The sequence below is a fragment of the Anoplopoma fimbria genome, chromosome 11, assembly GCF_027596085.1.
Source record: "Anoplopoma fimbria isolate UVic2021 breed Golden Eagle Sablefish chromosome 11, Afim_UVic_2022, whole genome shotgun sequence".
Classification (NCBI taxonomy): domain Eukaryota; kingdom Metazoa; phylum Chordata; class Actinopteri; order Perciformes; family Anoplopomatidae; genus Anoplopoma; species Anoplopoma fimbria.
Window position 1 is genome coordinate 11086471 of NC_072459.1, and position 21270 is coordinate 11107740.

Consider the following 21270-nt stretch of genomic DNA (forward strand, 5'->3'; position numbering starts at 1 on the left):
GTCAGATTGAGCCAAGCCAGAGGAGCGCTGGGAGAAAGTAGGACTTATCCCCTGAGAGGAGCTATAAGCTCAGCGAGACAGCTGAGCTAAACGGAGTGATACGGTGTCACTGTCTGACAAACAAGGAAGACACAGAGAACTCCTGTCACTCTATGGGCTGTGTTGTTTCCACATTCATGAAGGTACACTACAAGGCATGCAGAAACAAATCAATATTAGATTTATTCAAAACCAGGGTTTATGATGTTGGCATTTTCAAATCAGCATGTTGACATTTGTGGAAGTACTTTGAATGTTTTCTTCTGCAAATTTTAGAGGCACACACAATATCGCTAATAAAACACACATCAGTTATCAAGTCCCTCCTGTGTTATATTGGCCTGACAGGGAAGAGAAAAGGCTTTTATGTTTATAAAAGAGCAGCTGACACGTCTATCTGCTGGCACACATGGGTGTGAGACATGTCGGGATGACTGATGTGCTTTGATAAGCTGCAGTCAGAGTGAGAGCGAGATGAGTGCAGAGGAACTATCCTCACCTCTTGATGCTTTCCACTTTGTTTCTGTGCTGTAGAAGCTAAACACAAACCCTTGCCTTAAACCTGTACCATTTTCAGTCAGTGAGCAGTTTACACCGTCCTGAGATGGCGTATTATCTAAAGATCCACTCTGGTCTAATGGACAATGCACAATGACTAATCAGCATGGGTATGGGGAAAGGGATTTCTGTTTAATGCATCTTTTCTTGACAATTTACCCATATGTTGTAAATTTCAAATTCTACTTAGAGTAAGAGAAGAGCACAAGAGTGAAGACTTCACATTTCTAAACATCAAGCAAAACTTCTCCCCGTTCTTCATCAAATCCCTTCTTTACAGATATTAATGTGATTTAGCTTAGCCCTCTGAGCAAACAGTACTCCGACAAAAGAAACACATGTACACATTGCCGAAGGAAGACAAATTACTGTTGAGCTGAGGATGAAACAAGGCCAACTCATAGCAAAAAACAAGCCAATAAATATATTACAACAATGCCTGTGTTTCCAAGTTGCACTGAAACCACAGTACAAGTAAGCATATGAACTAATGTGACTCTTCAGGGTTCAAGTGTTAAGGCTTCCATGTGCATACATAAAAAATGTTTTTTTATATTCCAAAACATATACTGTAAAAAGGAATAACTTTGAGTAGAATACTCTAATTGTATTTCCATTGTTTTAACAGCACACATTTAGCTAAACATGTATAGTAAATGAGTGGTTTAGCTTTTGCTGAATAAATGATAATATACTCAGATGTATATTACAGGTTTTCTGGAAATGCATGAAAAGAGAATCATTTTTAATGACAAAAAGATTTTTTCTCTAGTTTCCCATTTCTTTAATATAAAGTTAAAGTTTTTCTTAACAATATACTGATGTTTGCATTTAATATTATGAAGACCGGTAAGAATATACTTGGTTAATTAGAAAATCTTTTAGGTGTCAGCATTTGTGCACAAATTGAACAGACTTTCTGTGCTGAACAGCTACCCTGCATTTGTATTTGTCTTAGTTTACTGAGCTGTTTGGTGTGCCTACTTTGTCACTGTGTCTTGGGGAATATCATTTTTTTTTTAACTTGCTTACTTCATTTAATAAGTACATTTTGTATGACGTGAATTCGATTTTGCAAATCTTTACCTTTTCTTAGACCTAGTGTGTCTAAACAACATGCATGACAGAAAAGCAGAGGTGCAAGACAGATGTGTTTCACTTGTGGGAAGTCAAGAGCTAAATTAAATCAGCTCACAAACCCTGCCAGTGCAAGCCAGCACTCGACTTTGTGAATGGATTTCTATTTTTCCAAATGATGTATGTCTGAATATAAAGGAGGGAATCAATAACTTAAGGTTTTCAGTATATAACGAAGGGAAAAGAATGGAGTGGGTAAAATGTCAAGTGCCAAGAAAAAATGGAGATTCAGTGTGAGTGGGCTGCAGAAAAAAAAAAATCAACAGAAGTCATTAACCTGCAAATATGTCACATTGCCAGATTTTCATTAAAATAAATTGATCCACGCACCATCTAACCCAGAGGCAAGAATGTGCTAGTGTGTTAGCTGTGTGCCAGTTTTGGAGATTGTGTGCATACACACAGTCCTCATTATCATGATTTGCTCGGTTGCATCTGTGCCAATTGTTTCCAGAGACATTGTGTGTCAGAGGGTGGTGTGGGGCTCGGCGCCTTCCTGTCAATCACAAGTGGAGAGAAGCTCAGAAAACCCCTAAAGCCATATATGGAATTGCTGTCTTTGAGATATTGATACAGTCACATTGTTAGGGAGGAGGGTGACCTCTAATGGGAAACCACTACTTTGATCCAGTGTGTCTACTTCTGCTTTGATGAACCCAACAACATCTTAGATCCACTACTAATGTCTTGACATGCTGCAGGCTTATTAACACTACTGATTCTGCTGCAATAAGCTGTGCAAACACACATTGTAGAGGCAGTTGGTATCAAACTTTTACAGCAACTTAAAGTTTCTGGTTCTACTGTTTGACCACTGGCACATTTTAGTATGATAGCTTTTCATTGAGGTTCAGTCCAAAGGAGACAGAAAACCGTCCTCACACTTTGTCTCTTCTGCCTAACTCCGCTCACATCTTGTTGGACTGCTGATTACACACACACACAAGGTTCATTCCAGAGCCCATGGCGACTAGAAGAAATCTTGTAGGATGGTTGAGATACACTGCCAACTAGTGGAAAATAACATGAGGCCATAGGTTGGTTTTCCTCTTGCCCTCACCAATTTTTTTAAGTCATCAGATACAACACTAAAATGTTAATGCTAAGCAGGTAAAATGTTTACCACATTCAACATTCTTGTTTTGCATGTTAGCATCAGCTAAGGTTTGATAATTAGGACAAAACAAGAAGTAAAGCTGAGGCATGTCATCAGATTTGAAGATATTTAGTCATAAAAGAAACATTTGGCACCTTTTCTGTGGATGTCCAATCAGTGTTGGTGGTAAATGTAGTCAATTGGATTAATTTATTCCTCACTGCCTGTTTTATTGATCAAGATTTATTTAGCTTTTCCGTGTACATTCAATATTTTCTAACTTAGTGGAAGTGGGTCGGCAGAAACCATGCTAAAACCATGCAGTAGACTGAGTTTTGGATACACTGCCCCAAATACACAGTTTGGGAGGATATTGGTTTTACAGCAAGACGTAACTGAAAGAAACCTGCAAAGAGTATAAAAGAACCAAACGTTTCATTGTCAGGATACTGCTTTTGCTCATGGCGGTTTGACCGTCCACGCGAAAAAGCTTAACCAACAATGAAGGGAGCCGTGTGCAATAGTATCAGACGGCTTGTATAGTTGAAATCCATTTTCACACCCTGTTTATTTCAAACAAAAGCTGTAAGATCCGTCTATCTGAATGATTACAGGATTGCAGGAATGTGATAAAAAGCCAGAGTGCCCACAACAAAAAATAATGATGCCTCTTAGAGCTAAAACAGCCTGAAAAGACAAAAGAGGTTGAGAGTGATAGAAAAACATTGAGCTTTTGTAAATGTGCTGGCTTTTGGTTGGGGACCAATGTGTGTCTAGTTGGTGTTTTATTGAAAGTTTAACAATAATTGTCTTTGACCAATTGTTTGCCAAACTTTGCCAAAGAGCGAAAATAATATCTCAGTTTAAAGAAAAGCACAACTGGGTAAAATGTGAGCAGTAAAACTGCAAACAGAAATAAATAAGAAGGTTTACAGAACTTGGCTTTAGAGGGATCACATATTTTCCCTGAAACAGCAGTTTCAATAGTTGCTGTGACAAACTTGAAAGATGGTAGAAAACAAAAAAACAACACAATGATTCGATGAAGACAGTGCAAGACCTCTGGCTCCAAGATTATTTGATAAATCTGGTCACTTTAGAAAGTTTTTTGGGGAAAACGTAAAAGTGACTTTGTATATAAAGTTATATGGAAAAAAGTTTCAACCTGCATTGCAAATGCTTTTTTCCTGAAGCAGAAAATACTATTTATGCAGCATATTTCTTTATAGATCCAAAACTCTATCCCCAAGGCATATCCCACAACAACATTTTTCCAAACTGTCTAATCTTGAATACTTCTTCTATTCAGACACCACCAACACCATCAGAACAATAGAAATAATAGATTCCTGTCCCTCTTGGACAATCTTTGAAATAAAGTGCAGTGAAAAAAGTATGCCCCCTTTGTGGTTTCTTCTATTTGTTTATATTTGTCATAGTTCATTCTTTAAGATCTTCTAACTAAACTAATTATAAGACAAAGACAGCCTAAACAAAATGCAGTTTTTAATTTAATTCATAGAAGGAAAAAGGTTATCCAACATATATGTCACCCATGTGAACAAGTTATTGCCCCCCTGAACTTAATAACTAGTTGTGCCCCATTTAGCTGCAACATCTGTCATTCACATCGCTGTGAAGGAGTTTTGTTCCACTCTTCTTTTCAGAATTGCTTTAATTCAGCCATACTGGTAGGTGTTTGAGCATGAACCACTGCTTTAAGCTCCTACCACAGCACCTCAAACTGTCGGGACTTTGATTATGCAACTCCAAAACCTTAATTTTGTTACTTGTCAGAGGTGGATTCGCTCTTGTGTTTGATATAACAGGGCTGGCAGTAATCAAGCCTGAATGTGTGTAGTCTAATTGAAACAAATTATAAATTAAATTTGGTTTATTGGTTGTTATGAGTAACTATGGGGGAAATTACTTTTCCCACAGGGCCAGTTGGTGTTGTATTTCTGTATTTTATGTTTACTCAGGTTGTTTTGTCTTATATTCATTTTTTTGTGAGTCTGAAACAATTAAGTTAGACAAATATAGAATATATAATAGCTAGAATAAATGAGTAATGGGGTAAATACTTTTTGATGGAATTGTTTTAAAGTTGTAGACAGTTCAAAAAGCTGAATAGGCAGTTGGGCACTTTAATTTCTGAAAAGCCTTTTCTTTCTCTAAATAGTTCAAGGTGCTATTTGATGCTGAAAGAAGAGATAGAACGGAAATATGATTTGCCGACTGTGTCTTTCTGAGAGTGTTTGAAAGGCTTTGACCTTTGTCAGCCCCTTCACAGGTAAAGAGCTTCCTTATGCAGAGTTGCAACAAACTCAGAGGAACATAAAAGGCATTTTTTTTTGGTGAGCAGACAGAAATGATGTGTTGTGTAACAAAGAGCAGCAAGATGATGGCCTTCCTTTTTCCAAACCCTCCACAACAAAGAGGTAATAAAAAATGTGCAACTAGGACAAAAAAAACAAGAGTAGATTCAACATTTTCTACCGTATTTTCCGCACTATAGGGCGCACTGGATTATAAGGCGCACTGTCAATGAATGGTCTATTTTCGATCTTTTTTCATATATAAGGCGCACCGGACTATAAGGCGCATTAAGCGAAACAAAACAGTCAGTCAGTCAAACTTCCTCCACTTCCGTACCATTGATTCATTAATGTTGAATTCTCTCGCAGCTGCTCTATTCCCATGTTCTACTGCGTGACTGATAGCCTTGAGTTTGAAGTCCGCGTCGTAAGCGTGTCTCTTGACAGGTGCCATGTTGGGTCCTTATACACACACACTGTAATATTATGGTGAAGCACAGTATGTATTACTCCGCGACGCTCCTGACTACGGTAGCCGTAATGCTGCAAGCGGTGCGGCTTTGTAGTTTACTAAGTCTACTAAAACATGTTGACAGAGCGCCGTGTACCACACAAAATCGCTTCGAGGTCAGTAAGCACAACCAGAATTAATCCATATATAAGGCGCTCCGGATTATAAGGCGCACTGTCGTTTTTTGAGAAAATTAAAGGCTTTTAAGTGCGCCTTATAGTGCGGAAAATACGGTATATATCTTTCATCTATACTGAAGTTTATTTCCATAGTGAGAGACATACACCTCCAATATGTAACATCCACTAAGGTATTTCACTTATTTTTTTTCTTCATTCATCTCACTGTGTTTGAGTGAGTTTGAGTGTGTGTTCTTAGCGCCCCTTCTGTTTTGACACTTTGCAGCTGACATCGAAGTAAATAGGAATATCCACAGCAAGCAGCTGAACACCGACACTTTGCCTCCGCGAGACTACGCTCCACTGGCTGCATCACATACAGTATATGCCTACAGTCAAGGTCAGGACGTAATATACTGAAGCAATGGAGCTTACAGACCAAATTACAGGAGATGTGTGAGTAAAAAGGTGATGAATGAGGATAACTGCGTGTAGTACCCTTTCATAGAACCTGGTGGTGCAGAACAATCCACGATATGTTTCATCACGCAACACTTGTACAACACTGTTCACTTCTTAAACGCCAGAATATCCACTGATTACAAATTAATGCAATTTGAATTCCTATCACTGCATTATTTACTGACACTTTCTCTCATCACCATCTGGTGCCGTGGTGCCGTGACATTTAACTAACAGATATGAGGTAGGCAGGCGGCCGTTTCATTTGAAGCCAGTCCATGCCCCGCAGACAGACGGAGAGAGATGAATGAAGGTTTCATCTCTTTCATTGCTTTTATTTGGTTTCTACAACACAGACACGGAAGCATGATCAAGCATTCAGGCGCAGACACACAAAAACACACAGATGTCAGAGCATTTGCAGCTGTAAGGTAATAGATAATTTCACAATCAGCATCAAAGCCGAACAGTTCAAGAGGAATCATTTCATTATATTCATAGAGAATGTATTCTAATCCGGGTCAGGGCTATTGATCTGTTAACAGTCAATATGAAACAGAAAGTTTATGTCTTACGAGACTCGGATTGGTGCCTTAATGCTGATGAATTAAAATGTTTTGAATTTAAAAAGGTTAAGCTACATAACAGCACGGCAGGCGCTAATGTCTTGGCTCAAGGACACGTCAGCAGTTCAGCAAGATCTATAAAACTAAACAGCAAAATAAGTTGTTTGTCATCGCCTTTAAAAAACATTACTAAATTATTCATATGACTCATTTCTGATCTGCCAAGGCTATGGTTAAAGCTGCTCTAATGTAATACTTTTACATTAACAATAAATTAAGTGACTATATGATCGCTTAGTAGCTTCGTGATCATGAACCCACAGAAAATTGTTATCAAACTGTAGTTTCGCTCCAGCGCTTTGGAGCAAAGTAGCGTCTTTCAGCTAATTTAAGTTATTTGCAACTTAACTCTTTTAATTCAGTCTCCCTCGCTGCCGCAGCAGGCAGCCGGTTTAAAGCTCTGGTAAACTCACTGTATGCTACCTGCTCAGACAAATTTAGCAACAAGCTGGTGAACATAATGGAACATTTAGTGGCTAAAGGGACTTATGTCCCTCAGGAGTTGAGGGAGACTATCTTGACAATGTGATACTATTTAGTTTTGTGTTTGTAGCTTGTTGCCTCTGCTTCTGACAGAAAACGCATCACTCCCACAGCTAAAAAAAAAAGCTTGTTCCCAAAGGTAAATGCAAACAAAGGTATTTTTTGCCGTTTGATCAAAGGACCAATGCTGACGTTTTTCTGGTGAGGACAGTATTTTACCAACACTGCAGCCCAGCCCCAGATCCTAAAGCTGAAGAGCAATCTCTCTAATCACACGAGTTGATCTTTCTAAAAGGTGGGTTTCAGGAAGGGCAGGTTAATTGACAGACAGAGAGCACTGAATAGTTCTGGTTCAACAATCTTCCCATCAACGGTGAGTGATCCTAGCTTTAATTAATAGAACCACAGGAGCCATGCTGCTTTATAACCGGAATAACCCAGACAAATGATTTGCGAAAGAGGCCTAAATGGACTTTTACAGTCTCCCTGAAGCACTTCTTCTGATAAGACGACATTCATCCCATTACTAAATGGCTTGTGTTTTTCTGCTCCACTGGGTTAAACCAACAAATACTTGCCGTTGTGAAACATAAACAGTAGACTGATTCATGCCACTGACCATAACATACAACATGAAACACCTGAGTAACTCTAATAGCCTCTGATGTAAGCTGAAGCTTTAAATGCAAATGACAAACGACAGAAAACTCATACTGATCTGCAGATTCAAGGAAATTACACTTTAATCTCTAAACCACCACAATTATGCTATCCAAATGACAGCAGTTTTTATTCAGATGTAGCAAGTCAGAGCATAAGATGAATTGTTTTGTCGCTTTAAGTGTTAAGTCTTTCTCAGTGAGATGATGGACAGCTCCTATGACATTAATGCTTTTCTTGCCTAAATGTCTCCCATCTGGGGAGACAATAATACACTGCAGAGAGAGAGAAGCAGGTCTGAGGGCGGAGGAGGAGAGAATGATTTTCCCCTTTTGCTTCTCCCTCTCCTTCATCAGTGGCATTCATCACCATTAGCATTCATTAACGTGAGTTAGTGCTCGTTAGGCAGCAGTGTGCCAGCAGGCATCTGTAGCTTGCCACCGCTGTATCTCCCCGCTGTAATGGACATTGACTGAATGTGGAGTTGAGAAAGAAAGCACGGAAGGATAAGCAAGGAAGGGGAGTGTTTGTCCAACTGTGTCTCTGAAGAAAGATATCTCTGGGAGACTAAAACCTAGGGCTGTCCTCAAACAAAATAAATTCTAAGGAAACTAACACTCAATCGTCAATTTTGTCAATTAATTGATCAGTTGATCATCACATCTGTAAAACTGAGTCTCTTCACAAAGAATCAGACAACAGATTGGTTTTCCAGATGTGCTCATTAGTTTCTTGGAAAAAAGAAAGACATCTTAAGAAATCTTAGTCAACTAAGACCAAAACAACCAAAGGGTAGCAGCCCTACTAAAAACTGTTTAAAATAACAAAACTTCCACAGTCTGAGGTGAAAATACAATTAAAAGAAGCAATACAAAGTAAGTGCTGCACGGTGGTGTAGTGGTTAGCACTGTCGCCTCACAGCAAGAGGGGCCCGGGCTGGACAACCTTCTGTGTGGAGTTTGCATGTTCTCCCCGTGTCAGCGTGGGTTCTCTCCGGGTTCTCCGGCTTCCACCCACAGTCCAAAGACATGCAGCTTAGGTGCACTGAAGACTCTAAATTGCCCGTAGGTGTGGATGTGAGTGTGAATGGTTGTTTGTCTCTCTATGTCAGCCCTGCGACAGACTGGCGACCTGTCCAGGGTGTACCCTGCCTTCGCCCATTGACAGGCTCCCTTAACTGGATAAACAGGTTACGGAAAATGGATGGAATACAAAGTAAGTTGCAGCCAACAAAGAAGATTATAAGTAAAATAGAGAATATGGCTTTTTATATTAGGGTGTAAAGGTAGAAATTGGCCTGTTACGCCCGGGCAAAAGGAAAATGAACAAACTCACTCAGGACAAACAGAAACATCCTTCCCAGAAACTTGCAACACAAAAGGGCCAGGGTCTCAACTAATGGACATTTTAGCTGTAAGATAGAAAACTGCAGATTTTTTTTAGAACACTTGTAGCATGTAACAATAAACTAAAACCATCTAAGAGCTGGAACAAATAAGAAGGAGAGGATAAGTGCTGTCATAGTTTGTCCATTACTCAAATATTCAATAAGCAACCAACTCATTTGATACCATTTAGTCATTTATCAAACAAAAATACAGGCACTTTTCTCGGCAGTATATAATAATTAATTGGAAATCTTTGGTCTGGCAAAACAAACAAATTGTTATCTAATGCTCTGAGAAACAGGGAAGAGAGTTTGCCACATTTTTGACGACACATACACTAAATAGATTTTATGGTTATAGGTTAATTGACAATTAAAATAACTTAGTTGCAGCCCCACACTGGATTGGATTAAACAGAGGGTACATACGCACTGATGCGTATGTGTTGTTTTATAGTCAGGTGCAACATATACATTATATATATACAGTAAACAGTGAAATCTCCTACATTGAATGGAGACTGGAGACTTAGTTTCAGATGGTTGACAGTTACCTGTGCTCCCTTCTCTTACTGCCTGCTCAATATATCAGTGTCCTACCCGTCCTCCCTCTGAACTCTCACATACACACATCCTCTCCTGTCCTTGAGCTGCTGTTCACATCTGAAGCTAAAGACAAACCTTTTCCATTTTAATGATCTCTCAGGGCAGATGAGCAAATCATCTCTGGCAGAGACCGGTGACAAACACTCTCTCCTTCCCTTAACAGCCCTTTGCTGCTATGAGAGAAGGCCAGTGTCAATTAAAGCAGTTGGAAATTGCCACCCCTCCCGTTGCAAGGTGGATTCACTACCCAGCGGGAAACAGCAGGTATGATGACACAGCGACACCATGAAGGTAATGAAGGCGATGTTTCTGAGTGGCTGTCATTTTTGTCCTAACTGCTATTGACTTTTACAGCTGGCAAATTGGTGATGCTTTACAATATACTCATACAACTGTGAGTATAATATAAGTGGTGCTGTTAAGTTTTATCAAACAAAATATGTTTTTATTTCCTTTCGATATATAAGGATATACTCACAGTTCTACTTCTCCTCTGTATCCTTTTTAAAGCATGCTTCCCTCAAATCAGTTTCATCCTTCACCATATAATCTATTGTCAGTGTTCCTGTTTTCTGTACAGACCAGCAGGACAGGCTCCAAGTGGTCAGCACTTAGTGGACCACAATGGGCTGACTGGGACCTTTCTGTGTCTAGTATGCATGTTATGTCCATAATGGTTTCCTCCCACACTCATCTAACTGCTATTGACTGGGACACCCTCCTCAGGACTGGAGCCGGTCTCTGTTAGCTGAAGTGTGGCTCCACACTGCTCCATATTAGTTGACCCAGCAGGGACTAATGAAATACATCTTAACTCAACGCAAGTGCTTAATAAAAGCCATTCTATCTGATAAACTTGGAGGTAAGGTGCACTAGAAAAAACATAATTAGAAGAGGTACAGCTACAAAGAGGGCAGACATAACACATTGCCTCTCTTTGGTTACAGAGATTTCTACATTCATGCTAAACGTGAACACTGACACATTCATACATTCATGTTGCTGGCTCTGACTTCCAATATTTGATTCTACGAGGGAGAGCAGCCATGTCAATTCATAGTCACAATCTGAAGCTGCACTCCAAATCACATTTTTTTTTCTTCTTTTCCTTTTAGAACATACTGCAGCTGCCGTTACAACGACGTACTCTCGCTTGTAGTATGCATTCAATTGGGACATAACATTGCACCTTGAACTTTGACCCTCTTGCTCATCTATCAGCTGCACTTTGAAATGCATGTCGGCTTGCATACTGCAACATGCGACCGGATGCAGTAGGACAATCTGGTATTTCTGGCATATTTCATTTGTTTACTATGTATTGGGACATACTAAATATTTTTCTTCTGGCATACTAAATAGTATGGTAGTAAGGCTTTTGTAATGCACACATATATTCTCCTACTCCTTTTAGGCATTAGACTCTAGTGTAGAGAGAACTAGAGGGATGGAGATGCTGGATGACTGTTGATTGATAGAAAGGACAAGGACACACAACAACCCCCACTCCTCTTGTTACCATTAGTTGTGATATCTTTCCTTCAGATCACTGCTTGTTCAACCATCTGTCATACAGACTGACTTTCATAAAAACGTGGGTTAATGATGTTGCCAAAAATGACAGAACATGTAGCTCAGCATCTTGGCATTACAAACCCGTACCATTCATTAAGTCATTCATTCATAGATGTATCAGATGTTACTGTGCCTTTTGTGACAATACTTGAGGCAGTGATCCAACCAAAGTTTTCAATCAATTAAATTAATCTGATGGGAATGTGTGGGGCTGCACGGTGGTGTAGTGGTTAGCACTGTCGCCTCACAGCAGACCGGGTTCAATTCCCGGGCTGTCAGCGTGCGTTCTCTCCGGGTTCTCCGGCTTCCTCCCACAGTACAAAGCTTAGGTGCATTGAAGACTCTAAATTGCCCGTAGGTGTGGATGTGAGCGTGAGTGGTTGTTTGTCTATATATGTCTGCCCTGTGATAGGCTGGCGACCTGTCCAGGGTGTACCCTGCCTTCGCCCATTGACAGCTGGGATCGGCTCCAGCACCCCTGCGACCCTTAACTGGATAAGCAGGTTACGAATGATGGGAATGTTTATTTCATTTAATTATAAATGACCATGTCAGGCGTGACATTTGTACATGTTAATGAAATAATAGCAATATCTGTTCTTGTAGATAAGAATACAATTCACAGAGGTTTCTGGATCAGACACAAAACATTTCAAAGTAGTTATAACAACTTTACAACTATTAAATAGAACAAACTAAAGATCAACAAAAGGTCACCTACCTGTATGTTGTCAAAGGATGTTTTGTTCGTGACGTCATACAGCAGAAGCAAAGCTAAAAAACAAAAAGAGAGAAATGTTTAAGTGTATTGTTTCAAAATTCATCGACTGCAAATCATTTTATAATGTTAAGTGGTTTGGTGAAAATAAAGAGTTTAATTCAAGCTTTCACCTTGATGTATGAACCTCCTTTCAAATTAAATTATGAAAGAGTTTGTTTTTACTTGCCAGAGGCTGACTTATTTGAGTTCTCTCTCTTGGCCCTGACAAAGTCTTGCGTCACAATCAGCCAGACCAGACAGACCAGAGTTGAGACTTTAGGTGGGGGAAAAATAAATGTGCTTGAGCCATTGTGTTGGCCGAAGGTCTTGTCAGCAGTGCCACTTCCATCCAAAACCTCCCAAAGGCAATTAAGAGAGAGGAAAAGGAGAAATGTAACCCCCCAGGATTGGGGAGAGAAGGGATGCAATAACATTTTTATTTGTCTATCATCACATTTTAACACATTTCCTCTTGTAGGTGAGCTTTATTCATTACTTTTTCATGACAATAACCAGCATTGCATCGTGTCACTGCATCCAAAAATAAGTGAGTTTGAGCGGAGCATGAGGATGCCTTGGCCTGGCTACAATCACTGCTGCTATGACCACTGTAAAGTCTGGACACAACATCTCTTATAAATGCGCCTCAGTCACCACCAACTCTTTGAAGAGAACGACTTTGTGAGTTGTATTTGCATTAAGGGTCATTTGCATAGAAAGAGGCCAATTTTGGCCTTAGTATATAACCCAATTTAAATACATGAAAATAGCACCGGAGCATTAATGCTCTATTTGCATGGCAGCGCAGTTATGTGTGCATTTCACCTACTGGTGCTTTGAGGATTACATGGGTTCATTTTGTCTTATTTGTAGGTTTAAGGCCTTGACACACGAGGGGCTTTTTTCCCTGCATTTAACTCGCACATCAGCATATTTTTGGAACAAATTTTAAAATAAATGCTTTAAATACAAAATGTGGATATGACGCGGCGAAAATCACGTTAATATACAACAACACTGAGGCTTCTTGGTCCAAAACAAGATGGAAAACTTTATTACTCCTTTCAATCTTGACAAAGGCAGCACATACCGGATCCACTCTTTCTGTTCTTACCGTTCACAATAAAAGCCCTAGCCATATACGCTGCATAACTGTTTACCAGAGGGAACTGCGCAAATCTATTAAAAACATTTTAATGACATTATTTTTGCATTTGTCCCACATTTGCATCGCTGACGGGATGAGTTTTTGGTGCTAAATATTTGCAGGTGAGTATTAAACATTTCCGTGACATTTATTCGTCACGCCCTAGATGGAAAGGTCTTTAGTGGCCGGAAAGGCCACGCAATCCTTTTTTGAATTTGCCCCTCAGTCATTATCAGACGTTCTTTAGGTATCGCTGTGCCAGTGGTATATTTTTTTTACAATGCAGTCTAACAGATATGAGAATGCCTTAATGTGGCAAATGAATACATATATATAATAGTATACATGTTACTTTTGTAAGTATTCAACTTTACATGAATTACACAAAAATAAGAAAATATGAGTTAAAGAGCCTTTTATACTGCAAAGATGCCTCAGTACATGTCTCCCTATGTGTCTAAGGAGATTTATATACAAGGATTTCAGGTTTTTGAAAGGCAGCGAGGGTCTGTGCAGCTTGGAAAGGAGGCAATGCAGGAGAGATGAGCATGATGAAGACTGACAGCAAAGTAATAAAGCTGAGTTCTGCAAGACTTGCTATAAGTTATCACTTAATAGTTGAAGTCAGGACACAGAAAATCATAAAGTGCTGTTTCTAGGTGTGTCTGTGTGTGTGTGTGTGTGTGTGTGTGTGTGTGTGTGTGTGTGCATTCATGCATGCCTTTCTGCCAGCTGTATTGAACATTATTTCCATAAAGCTGTTTATTTTTATTTTCAATGCTCCATTATCTGTAAAGGTCAGCCTCAAATTGTATTTGGGTAAAAATTTGTTATTAAATCAGATCCCTTCTGTATATTTTGTGAAAAATACACAAAACTTATTTTTTCTTTTAAGCACTGGAAACAACAAACTCAATCAAGAAGTCTCATATGAAAGATTTACTGGCAAATGGGAGAGTGAAATTGAGGTTTCAAGGACGACATGAACATAGATTGGGAGCAAAGAATAGAGAACGATTTGATGAAAAGGAGAAACAGAAGCTGGAATGAAAAAACAATGATGGAAGAACAGCAATAGGAGTTGAAGAAAAAGCTTTTGATGAGCGCTTGTGTGTCTCTTCCTCTCATTCACACTTTATTATCAATCTCACAACTGTGATTTCATTGACATCATTTGAAAAGCTTTAATTTGTTCTTATTTTTATTTTCCCTGGTGCATCAGGGATTATATGAATGAGTTTCAGTTTGAGCTTCAATGCACTATTATAGTTTAAATGGGTTTAAGTAAATAAAAGTACTCATTTCAGGGTCCTTTAAACTGTGCAATCTGCAAATCCTTCAGTATGTCATAATTTCACTGTCATATGTTTTTTAAATAGTCAAAAGTCTCTGTAGTTTCCCCTAAACTTGCAACAACTGCTTTTGTTACATGATCAGTTCACAGTGGGGATAGAAGAAATGACAAAAGAACACTTTGCAGAAAGAAACTTCAGTTTGTTTTCAGAGTTTATGGGAAGCACAGAGAGACTGACAGTCGAGTTTACACACATTGCGATGGTAAGCAGGAAGATCACAATGTACGTGTTTTTGTTTGAACAAAGTTCTGAAAGCTGGGGAAACCAAAGTAGCAGAGCCTTTTGTACAACACTTTAGAGACTTCAAAACATCACTGACAGTCTGGTGCTTTTTTCAGGTTAGACAGATTTGCAGTGAATCACAGTCAGTATTTCCATGTGTGTTCAAATTAGTGCTTTTTGCTGTGGTATTGCCCTAAGCACAAAGTATATTAATTTACAGGACCCTTAAGCTCTCCTGAATCTTACAAGGTAGGTAGAATGGTACTATGGAATAGTGTGTGTGATGTGGTTTTCATAGGAAGGCAAGCTCCCTGGCATCGTGCCTGATACTGGACCTGCTTAAAGTCCTCCAGGGTCTCCTTCTTCCAGACAGAGACAAATAAATCCTGCTATAATGATGCAGGCTAAAAACCAACGTATAATGAGGATAATACACACACAGAGACCATTTAAGCCTCGGTATTACTTCCCGCAAGGATGGTTGCACGAACATAAGCTGATGCAAAATCCTGACGAGGAAATGTTTGGATCTATTATTCTCTGTGCAGATTTTTCCCCCGAAGCAAACATACTTCTTCAAAGCGCCTCAAAGTTCTACATTTTGTCGAAAATGTTGGATGTGCAGGGAAAGACAAAACTTGCCGCACTGAACGCAAAGTGCTGTGTCTGATGTATAAATCTATTAGACACATGAACTAAAATGGATTATACTGACAAATTGATCCGGACGGTGATACTTCCCTTTGATAAAACAGGGATCCCAAAATGCCCAGAGATTAAAAGACCAAACCTGATGATGCATTCTCCATATATAAAATGAAACACACATAAAACATTGTGTGCAAGTCAAGTACCAAAAAAGGAGCGGAGCCACAGTAAGAAAAAGGCCAGCCCTGCATGAAAAGCTATTCTGTGTGAAAAATATTAAATCCTTTAGTTCTTTCAGGAACATTTCATCTCATTCAAGCTGTTATTCACTGAAACACTTATGGTTTATGCCATTTAGCGCAGGTTTTAAACAGTTGGAGCTTTTGAACATTACAAACCACAGAGTGCCACAGCTACCGTTTATGGCGCTCTGCATCTGACTCCTGCTCATTACTCAGTGTCGTAGAGTGCAGGGTTTCATTATCAAAGTTACTGTAAAAAGCCCACCTACACATTCAACTCAAAACTGTTATCTGGAGATAGTTAGAACAGATTTTTTTCTTTTTAGACCATATTCTTTTTTATTTTAAATCTGAATCTCAAACAGGGCTAGAAAGATTACATCAATTCTAACTTTAGCAAAAGTACTATAGTGTTTTCTTAAAGACGAGTATAAATATACTTGCATCTTTTGGCCTTGCAGGGGTATTCTTTAAAGGCTAATCAGACCATGAATGTTTTGTGCCTATTACACCAGGTTATGTGGATTTGACTGAAGCAATTTATTAAAAAGCAGCTCTGCCTTGATTTCCAACTTTGTAATAAACCAATGGAGTGTTGCCACTTAGAGCTTTCTAAATTAACTCGCATGGCTAATGACAATAACATCATGATGAATACAAAGTAGAGATGGACACATGAAGACACACACTCATCTGTGGTTACTGATTACAGATCATCAAGGAGTCCCATGCATCCTGAATGTGTTGTCCTTCCATCCCAGGAGAAAAGTTAAAAAAACCTCAGTGCTTGATAACACTGCACAGTGGAAGGAGAACAATCTCATCTACACCTCGACACTAACAAGGCTGTGAATCACAACTGGTATAGAACATATATTCCCTAGCCTAGGCAATACAGCAAGTCTAAACTAGCATTTTCCAAAAACTCACTTTTATTGTACATTGATGTGCACAGGAAGACCGCCAATGTACACAAGTGTATGTATTTTATAGCTCCCTCTCAGCACTGTCATAACAGGTAATCTACACTCCATGCATTAGGCTGTAAAAGACATCTTACTGTTACTCTGACACTGCACTATAATGAGTCCATAATCTGCATATTATGGTGCATGTCAAGCATCTGAAGAGTAACAGCAAATAGAGATTGTTTTTAACTCAAAAGCTAATCCCCTGCTTTAAAAAAATAAATATATATCTGTTGTAAAAAACATATATATGTGTGTATATCTGTGTGAGCGTCTCACCATGGGCGTCACGATAGTAGGCGTGAGTGACACTGCGGAACCGCTCCTGTCCAGCTGTGTCCCAGATCTGCAGAGAATAAGAGAGAAAGGTAATCGCTGAATAGAGGAAGAAGTTTCTATCTTTTTAATAAGCGCTCTGTTTGCTCAGCCATCTTACTAAAGCTCATTGTGAAACCCTCCATTCGATTAAAGTCTGGAATATGGAAATGAGATATGGAGGACTATTGAATAGTCCATTGTTTTATGAATTCAGCTCTGAAAAACATCTCTACTCAAAGCTGCATTAATTGATTTTTTTCTGGCTACTGGAGGGGAGTGCAGTAAGCTGTAAACACAACATTGCCAACACCATTATAAAGGTAACCATAAGGGTAACGTCTTAGCAAATAGTTACCAATGCATGCATAAGCAGACACAGAGGAACATAAGCATTAATTAGGAGTCATGTTTACTTCCACCGGGTGAATGCCAATTTAATATTTTCCCACCATTTGGTGCTGGAAAGGTAGTATACATGAGGTGTATCAAAGCTTTTTTAGGCTAAAAACAAGGTCTATTAGAGTGATATGAGTGAACAAAAACACTGAAGTTGAAGGCTGTAAAATCAAAACATTCATCTAAAAGATGCTAAAATACAAGATCAGGTGATTTATTCCTACAAATAAACCCTTTTACATAACACACAGTCATTTGATTAATTGCTAATACAGTTTAACACATATAGAAATTAGTTTAGATTTAAGGTTAGCACATATTGTATTTAGTTTTTCCATCATTCCTAATCTTTAGCTCTGTCTCTGTCATTATATTGAATAGTAATCAACTGTGTCTGGTGCCATTTGTCTCATGCTCAGTGGAATAAGGCTTATTAAGTCAGACCTTTTAGGCACCACAGTCTCTCATCAAAATTTGGATCCAATAGCAAATACATTTTCTTCTGTCCTTAGCAGACCTATGCAGGTTTGACTGCAGTTATTACTAGTTTTTTGAAGATTTTTCAGTATTTTTTCTGGACCCTCTTTTCATCTTTTTCTTCCTGAGATGTGTAAACTTTCTTGCTGGTTCTGTCTCCAGATTAAACCCTAGGGCAACCATCCCCCCCCCAGATCCAAGTTGCAGTAATGAAGGATGCCAATTACTGGAAGAAAAATATCGCTCCCTCTCTCTATTTCTAGGCTGCATGGTGTTCAGCAAACTGACTTTGAGCCAATTAAGCTCAAATGAATACATTACAGAGCAAAGGCCCACTCCATCAGCCTCCATCAACCCCTAATTCAGATCATTAGGGATGATTCATATGATTACTAGCTCTGTGAGAAAATAGCAAACATACAACAATGCTGAGTTGTTCTCAGTATGAGCACCAGTTGAAATAGTGAATGAAGTGTGGAATCGTGCCTAATGGAAAAACATCATGGAGATGAATAAACCCTAAATCTCTTTTAGAGGCTTTTTGCATCAAGATAATTTATTTCCTCACAAAACAAGGCCACAGACAGATCTTTACTTTACATCTTGTGCCATTAGCCACTTGCATCACGTTAAAATAAGTCACTGCCAAAGTTAAAATAGGATTTATCGTGGAGACAGGTGGTGTTGGAAACAGGATATGACAGGTGGCTACAATGCCAAAGGGGTTAGAGCCTGATTCTTATTTAGCAGACACCGTTTCTCTTGACGAAACCTCAACAAACAGTGTAGGAGCAGTTGTTGATGATTGCCAGGATAAACTTAAGTTCTTACCTGGAGCTTCACTTTGACTCCATCAATGTTCAGGACTTTATTCTGGAAATGAAAGCAAGAAATCATAAGTGACAGTGCCTAAATTTAAACACGTTTCCCAACAAGAAACAAGTTCTTCATTGTGTAGAAAAAACAACCACAGGTGTGTGTGTGTGTGCGTCAATTTGTGGTCAGACACCTGGCTGGATGCACTCTTCCTCTCATCTACTAGACACACGCTCCTCTCTCCATCAATATTGCATGTCTCCACCTCACTTTGGCCCCCTTTGATGAAGCCTCGCCTCTTTCCTCCAGAGGATTAAGCCCTCTACTCTCCTCGCCTCCCCCCTTCTCGACATCTCAGAAAGACATTCCTCTGATCTCGGCTTCAATCTGCTCTACCACAGAGCAGAGTGAGGCTCAGCCAAATGGACGTGCAGTTTCCCAGGTCAGAGAGCTAGATGCACAAAGGTTAAACGACCTGCCATCAAATTAAATTCAGTCTGAATGATGGCAGGAGGGACTATATGCAATGAAAACCATTGCTTTGTAACAAACATCACAGTACAAATTGGGCTGGCGAGTCCCTGTAGCCCATTTACACAGCTGCCTATTAAAAAGAGTCAGACAGATAAGTCAGCTCTGAGGTATGAACCTGCCTTGTGCCCTCGACCTTTAACCTCATTGACCAACGTCACTCCTGGTCAAACAACTAGAGGACAATTACTTCCATCTAATCTACACTGTAGGACCACTGCAACACTTCCACAGCTTTCCCTGTGTGTGGAGGACATTAGGGATGCGACTGATGACTATTTTGATTATCAATTAATGTGCTGATTATTTCCTTGATTTATTAACAAGTATTTTGTTCATAGCATATCAGAGATTTAAAATTCCCTGAGCCATATATAGGACAGGATAACAGCAACTCCTCACATTTGAGAAGCAGAAACAGAGAATGATTGGCATTTTTGCTTGAACATGCTAGCAGTTATATGATGTTGTATTAGGCAAATACTAAATACTCATGCTAACATGCTTGCAATGACATACCTAGCTTGTATGTTTATGTTGTTGGCCATCTAAGTTTAGACAGCATGCTAACATTTGCTATCAGACGTAAACATAGTACAGCTGAGGCCGATGGGAATATCTTGTTTTGCAGACATTCGGTCATTAACCAAAGTATTGGGAAAATGACCGGAACGATGAAAGTCGATGATAAGTCAAATAGTTGACTTAAATTTCTGTAAATGGACAGATTAACTCATCAACTAATTCTCTGAGTTCTAGGGGAAATACTTATAATATCATCATATCTATTTCACCAAATGCATTCTCATTTTTCGTAAGCTGATGACTGTGGTAGAAAATAAGGGGTCAAGATGTTCTTCAGTGACCCACATATTGACCTCCAAGTACACCAATGTGGATAACATCACCTGGTGTCACACTCCAAAGCCCTCATCCCCACCGTCATCACCTCTGAGTTATTCCTGAGAGGCGCTGCTGACCTTCTAATTCCTCGATCCCCGAGGAGAAAGAAAAGATATTCAACCCCGACAAGATGCTACTAATCTGAGCACTTCTAAATAGATATGGTCTTTGTTGACGTGCTTGGTTGATTCACCTTCCTGACAGTCACAAAGGAGGAATCTCATACATATTCACGAACAAGTCAAGCTGCAGTTTGTAAGTGTGCTCTGATAGGAATCAGAGTCTCAAAAGACTTCCTCCCAGTCGTTGTTGTTGTTGCTGCTGCTAAAAAAACAACAATGTGCTCGGAGGCTTCATAAATATTTAGTGACCCAGAAAAAGAGACTCAAGATAGCACCTTGAGGATTTTGGGTGGTTATTTTTACTTGATTACACTGATAATTATGTTGAATTTGTTCAGAGGAATTACTAGAAATCAGCCAGAACCAGGACATAATAACCAGATTTCATGAGCACAGAGAGTGTGGACTGAGCAGGATAAAAAAGTATCTGAGCAGCTTATATGACTTAGTCTACTGTGGAAAAAAGAGGAATTAAGGTATTGTAGATTACAAACTGTCAATCACACTTCCAGGAACACCATCTCCCTTTGACTTTCATAACTTCTTCAAGCTTCAACATCTTACCAGCTGACACAGCTCAGCTGTGTGTAGTTACAATGTACGGCTAAGAGGCTTGCACCACGTTCAGGTCAGTTTCATTTCCTGAGCAAAAATGCCGAACACCCTTCAAACTGAACACATCCTCAAACATAAACTGTTCTACAGTCAGACACTGGGTGTTAGCTATTTAATCTTTCCTCCTAAAAAGGTACATGAGCGAGAAGGTACAGTCAATAGGCCTTCAGAAT

General features: G+C 39.3%; 1 protein-coding gene across 1 annotated transcript in view; it reads right to left on the minus strand.

Annotated features, from left to right (window-relative positions):
- LOC129098182 (ras-related protein Rab-26-like) overlaps window positions 1-21270 on the minus strand; it is a 44535-nt gene that overhangs the window by 7361 nt on the left and 15904 nt on the right. Inside the window, exons 3-5 of the mRNA XM_054607169.1 lie at window positions 18942-18983; window positions 17199-17265; window positions 12299-12351 (exon numbers count right to left, since the gene is read on the minus strand). Of these exons, the coding sequence (XP_054463144.1) occupies window positions 12299-12351; window positions 17199-17265; window positions 18942-18983 (162 nt within the window). The remainder of the gene's footprint in view (window positions 1-12298; window positions 12352-17198; window positions 17266-18941; window positions 18984-21270) is intronic.